The sequence below is a fragment of the Micropterus dolomieu genome, linkage group LG07 (assembly GCF_021292245.1).
Source record: "Micropterus dolomieu isolate WLL.071019.BEF.003 ecotype Adirondacks linkage group LG07, ASM2129224v1, whole genome shotgun sequence".
NCBI classification, from domain to species: Eukaryota; Metazoa; Chordata; class Actinopteri; order Centrarchiformes; family Centrarchidae; genus Micropterus; species Micropterus dolomieu.
The window spans coordinates 879,941-885,714 of NC_060156.1; the positions used below are offsets into that span (position 1 = coordinate 879,941).

The window sequence follows — 5,774 nt, forward strand, 5'->3', positions numbered from 1 at the left end:
GCAGGAACAACCTTAATAATCCTCCAGAAAAGAACTCTAACAACACCCCGTAAAGAACTCCGGCATCAGGTCGTAAAGAACTCCGGCATCAGATCGTAAAGAACTCCTGTAAAGAACTCCGGAATTAGACAGTAAAGAACTCCGGCATCAAACCGTAAAGAACTCTGGCATCAGGCCGTAAAGAACTCCGGTAAAGAACTCTGGTATTAGGCTGAAAGGAACTCCGGCATCAGATCGTAAAGAACTCCTGTAAAGAACTCCGGAATTAGACAGTAAAGAACTCCGGCATCAAACCGTAAAGAACTCTGGCATCAGGCCGTAAAGAACTCCGGTAAAGAACTCTGGTATTAGGCTGAAAGGAACTCCGGCATCAGATCGTAAAGAACTCCTGTAAAGAACTCCGGAATTAGACAGTAAAGAACTCCGGCATCAAACCGTAAAGAACTCCGGCATCAGGTCGTAAAGAACTCCGGCATCAGATCGTAAAGAACTCCTGTAAAGAACTCCGGAATTAGACAGTAAAGAACTCCGGCATCAAACCGTAAAGAACTCTGGCATCAGGCCGTAAAGAACTCCGGTAAAGAACTCTGGTATTAGGCTGAAAGGAACTCCGGCATCAGATCGTAAAGAACTCCTGTAAAGAACTCCGGCATCAGGTCGTAAAGAACTCCTGAAAAGAACTCCGGAATTAGACAGTAAAGAACTCCGGCATCAAACCGTAAAGAACTCTGGCATCAGGCCATAAAGAACTCCGGTAAAGAACTCTGGTATTAGGCTGAAAGGAACTCCGGCATCAGATCGTAAAGAACTCCGGGGGGTGGTGAAAACTGCCCAAGGGATCACCGGCACCTTTTGAGATGTTATTCAGTGGAGTCAAATAAAAAGAAGCGGTGCAGCTTCAAGTTCCTCAGAACGTAAAGAACTCCTGTAAAGAACTCCAGCATCAGGTCGTAAAGAACTCCTGTAAAGAACTCCGGCATCAGACCTTAAAGAACTCTGGTAAAGAACTCCGGTAAAGAAATCCAGCAACAGAACTTAAAAAACTCTGGCATCAGACCATAAAAAAAACTCTGGTAAAGAAATCCGGCATCAGACTGAGAGTTTTTCTTGCTAACTTGACCATGGAGCCCTACAAAAAACAACGTAAAGGGTACCCAGGGCGTTAAGAAGCCATGCCAATGGGTCTTGACCAAGCGTCCATATGTGACTAGAATGTGTCGGTACTGTAACATTATTAAACAGTGTACGAGTTCAGTCTGTGCAAAAATATGAATATTGCAAATAACAAGTAAGTAGTTCTGTGAGCAGTGCAGTATGAGTGCAAAGGTGCTGCTGGACTGATGGTTCAATCTCTGAAGCCTCTGAGCACTCAGGCGGGAGACCCACTTTGAGGGTCACCTTCTTGTTTCCTCGGTCAAAATGAGTGTAGTAGTGGTTCAGCTCCCTGAGCCATGAGATGAACTTGCGCCATCATCTTAGTCTTAATGGAGACTATTCTCTCTTCCCATTGGCTCACAGACCTGAAGGTCCCCAGACCGGAGGTCTTAGACTTTCTTCTATCAAACAGTGTTAGCCAGTTGTTCTGCTGTCCAACAGGAACACTCACATCAGAAGATTTCTGTCAACATAGCATGAATTCAGCATAAACATGGTAAAATGACATGGGCTTATGGGAAATGGTGTTCGTTTAGGGCAGTTAAATCTATGAATATCAACTAAACATTGATATTAGATGTAAACGTGTGAGACTCTGGAGAAAGTCTCTTCTGAGGAGTTGAAGTCATTAGAATTGTTCTAAAAGCCAGTGAGATTTTGAATGTGGGTTTCTTTGTGGAGCAGAACCTGGTTTGTTATGGTTTCGCTTCAGCTGTTTATACGTGACATACTGTACGCTCTCTGAGTTAACGGCTGAGTCTGATATGTCTTCTTCCCCTGTGCCGCTGATGCCCATTGAAAAGCGGACGTCTGTTCAACTTATCAGTTTTGATGTAACGACGTGATGTCACACTGACAACTGATGTCAGATTGAACAGATGTGTGATTTTCCTTTTCATGTGTTGTTGCGTCACAGGCGGACCGCAGGGTCGCAGGTCAGAGGTCACGGAGGCCAGAGGAGCATGTGAGGCTCCACGCTTCGTCCGCCGCCTCGCCGACCTGAAGGTGATGGACGGCAGCAGAGTTACCATGACGGTGGAGCTGACCGGTACGACCACGCCGTCACTGCGTGTGTGTGTGTGTGTTAGCTGTGGTATTTCCTGTCAGATCTGCGGGGAGATGTTGCAGATGAGGACAGATTTACTTTGGACGAGTTCTGCCTCTTCATTTCCTCTCTGTTTGTGTGTGTGTTTGTGTGTGTTCAGTGTGTGCGTCTGTGGTCGTGTTCTGGTTTTTATTTTATTTTATTATACCTTTATTTCACCAGGCAAGTTAATTAACTGCACTGGTCTGACAGCAGGTACTGGGTTTGAGTTATCAGGTACAATAGAGTGGCTGAAGGCTCCATGTTATTAACCCAGCAGAGTGTGTGTGTGTGTGTGTGTGTGTGTTACATAATGATTTTCCACAGAGGGTTTTCTCCATATAAGCTGTGTGAGGATCTGGTCTGCTGCTCTCTGTTGTCAGTTTCCCTTTGATTTTAAAATGATTTCTTGTCATGTAGTTTTATTTTAAAGAGGTCATCTTCACGTTCATCATTTTATTTAGAGGTGGTACGGGAACACATCGTTTTAGCTACAGAGTGAAGCATCTCACTTCTGTTAGATCTTTGTTGGGAGTTGCGCATGGGCAGTACCTAGCTAAGGACAGCTAGCCAATCAGAAGCAGAGTAGGGCGGGTCCTGACCAAGCGGCAACCTCTGTCTCTCACAAGTGAAGAGCCTTTAAGGACAGGCACCCTTTTTCCAGGAAAAACGCCTAAAATAAAACAACAACACAAAATGAATCAGTAATATCTCCTCAACCACTTCAGGCCTAGGTGCATCATTCTGGTCTCCTTTGAAAGGTCAGAAGCTGAGGGATATACATCCATATTTATTTTACCATTACAGACCACATGGAGATGCAATACAGAAAAAATGGCCTCTGGATGTCTATGTAGCTCCTACGAGTCGCCTACTAATCCACAAAAAACACAGAGTGTGAAAAAGTGAGACGTCTCCTCTCTGCAGAAAAAGACGAATGCAGGCGCACAGCTCCCAGGTATTGTGCAATATCCAAAATGGCGGCCGCGATTATTTTTGTCAACAAATGAGTTTGTTTGTTGTTACATTTATCCAGCTAATTAGTCTGTAATGTTGGTGATTTTGAGTGATGTGAGCTGTACAGCTGATATCAGGGGGAGATTAGCTTTGACTTGAGAGGTTGGACATGAGGATGGATTGTTATTAGACATAACTGGATGCTTATAACTTCAGCCATGTACAGAGATTACAGAGCGGTTTTTGTTTTGATACAGGCTTAGTCAGATGCTTGGGGTTTGATGGGTGTTTGGTGTGGATAAAAATGGCTGGTTTGAGTGTGATTGTATAGCAGTCTATGAGAAAATGAGGCTACTTCTCAGCTGAGTTATTACCTCAGTAAACACTTTTTATGGTCTCAGTCGCTAGTTTCAAGTCTTCTTCAACACAGCATGATGTTCATTTGTATCGTCTGGACGTCTTGGCACTGTGTGCTGCAGCAGTGTTTTGGAGGGCGGAAGTAAAGGCTGGACTACAATCCAGCTGTTCAGTTCAGGAGCAGAGTTTTCTGTGGGAGATGGGAACTCCCTTTGGGCTGAACTGAAGTGGTAACACTAGACCTCAGGTTAAACCTGTTGATGGTTTTGTTCATTTATTGATGAGTATTGATTGAGATGTATGGATGAAGTCGTTGTGGTCCGCAGGTAACCCGATTCCAGAGGTGGTGTGGCTCCATGACGGGCAGGAGGTGACAGAATCCGAGGACTTCCACCTCCTCAGGGAGGAGAACCGCTGCACTCTGCTGATCCAGGAGGTCTTCCCCGAGGACACTGGGACCTACAGCTGCCAGGCCTGGAACCAGTACGGAGAGGACCACACCCAGTCCCAGCTGACTGTGGAGGGTAACCACACACACACACTCTGCGGCCAACAAACTGACTCCAAACTATAAACACATGACAGAGTGATGATCACTGGTTGGAGTCACAGGTGTAGTTTTGGTTGTGGTTTTGTGGCAGAGCCCCAGGACGGCGTCCAGCCCTGGTTCATCACCAAACCCAAAGCGGCGAGCGCCTTTGTGGGCCAACATGTCCTGCTGTCCTGTGCCGTTGCCGGAGACCCGTTCCCCGAGTACACCTGGACCAGAGCCCACCTGAGCCGACCTCTGACCTCCGGAGGAGACTATGAGCTGCTGCAGAAAGAGGACGTGGTCTCGCTGCTGATCAGGTCGAACATTTACTCTTACAGACGCTTCATCCTGGACTCACAGGGATCTGTTAGACTAAACCGTCCCCCCTCTTCTTCTTCTTCTTCATTAGGAGGGTTAAAAAACATCACGCTGGAGACTACCTCATCACCCTCAGGTGAGTCATAATCTATGCATCCACCTCTCCACATATCGTAGTCTCTGATCCTCCCACTGTCTCACTTTCATTTAGATTAGGTCAACTTTATTCATAACGTCACAACCTGCCTCAGACGACTCCTCTGACCTCAGGGAGGAAACTCTGCTCCTCCTCTCACACTGAGACCTGGAGAGAGAGGAGAGAGAGTTCTTTCCCAGCGTGGCAGCTTTAGAGCTCAGATCTGTGATTGATTTGAAAAGTCTGTTGGCTGAATCCTCTTCAGCAGGATGAACATTATTATTAATGTTTTCATGAACTTTAAAGGTTCAGATATTGTCAGAGTTTCCTCTGGTCAGCCAGCGCCTGTCAGTCAGAAGTATGCTTCCAACTTTCTAAAGAGGGAGGAGGGTATTAAGACTGCTAATACACCCCAATATACAACTTGTGCGTACAATGCATACTGTGCAGTGTGTACAGTGCAGTGTGCGCAGTGTGTACAGTGTGTACAGTGCAGTGTGTGCAGTGTGTACAGTGCAGTGTGTGCAGTGTGTACAGTACAGTGTGTGCAGTGTGTACAGTGCAGTGTGTGCAATGTGTACAGTGCAGTGCGTACAGTACAGTGTGTGCAGTGCGTACAGTACAGTGTGTGCAGTGTGTACAGTGCAGTGCGTACAGTGCAGTGTGTACAGTGCAGTGCGTACAGTGCAGTGTGTACAGTGCAGTGCGTACATTGTGTGCAGTGCGTACAGTACAGTGTGTGCAGTGCGTACAGTGTGTGCAGTGCGTACAGTACAGTGTGTGCAGTGCGTACAGTGTGTGCAGTGCGTACAGTGCAGTGTGTACAGTGCAGTGCGTACATTGTGTGCAGTGCAGTGTGTACAGTGCAGTGTGTACAGTGTGTACAGTGCAGTGTGTGCAGTGTGTACAGTGCAGTGCGTACATTGTGTGCAGTGCAGTGTGTACAGTGTGTACAGTGCAGTGCGTACAGTACAGTGTGTGCAGTGTGTACAGTGCAGTGTGTACAGTGCAGTGCGTGCATTGTGTACAGTGCAGTGTGTACAGTGCAGTGCGTGCATTGTGTGCAGTGCGTACAGTACAGTGTGTGCAGTGCGTACAGTGCAGTGTGTGCAGTGCGTGCAGTGTGTGCAGTGCGTACAGTGCAGTGTGTGCAGTGCGTACAGTGTGTGCAGTGCGTACAGTGCAGTGTGTGCAGTGCGTACAGTGCAGTGTGTGCAGTGCGTACAGTGTGTGCA

General features: G+C 46.9%; 1 protein-coding gene across 1 annotated transcript in view; it reads left to right on the plus strand.

The window, feature by feature from the left end:
• The window catches only part of LOC123974006 (myosin light chain kinase, smooth muscle-like), a 27,272-nt gene that overhangs the window by 15,172 nt on the left and 6,326 nt on the right, over positions 1–5,774 (plus strand). Inside the window, exons 9-12 of the mRNA XM_046054419.1 lie at positions 2,072–2,203; positions 3,880–4,077; positions 4,195–4,402; positions 4,495–4,539. Coding sequence (XP_045910375.1) covers positions 2,072–2,203; positions 3,880–4,077; positions 4,195–4,402; positions 4,495–4,539 — 583 coding nt within the window. The remainder of the gene's footprint in view (positions 1–2,071; positions 2,204–3,879; positions 4,078–4,194; positions 4,403–4,494; positions 4,540–5,774) is intronic.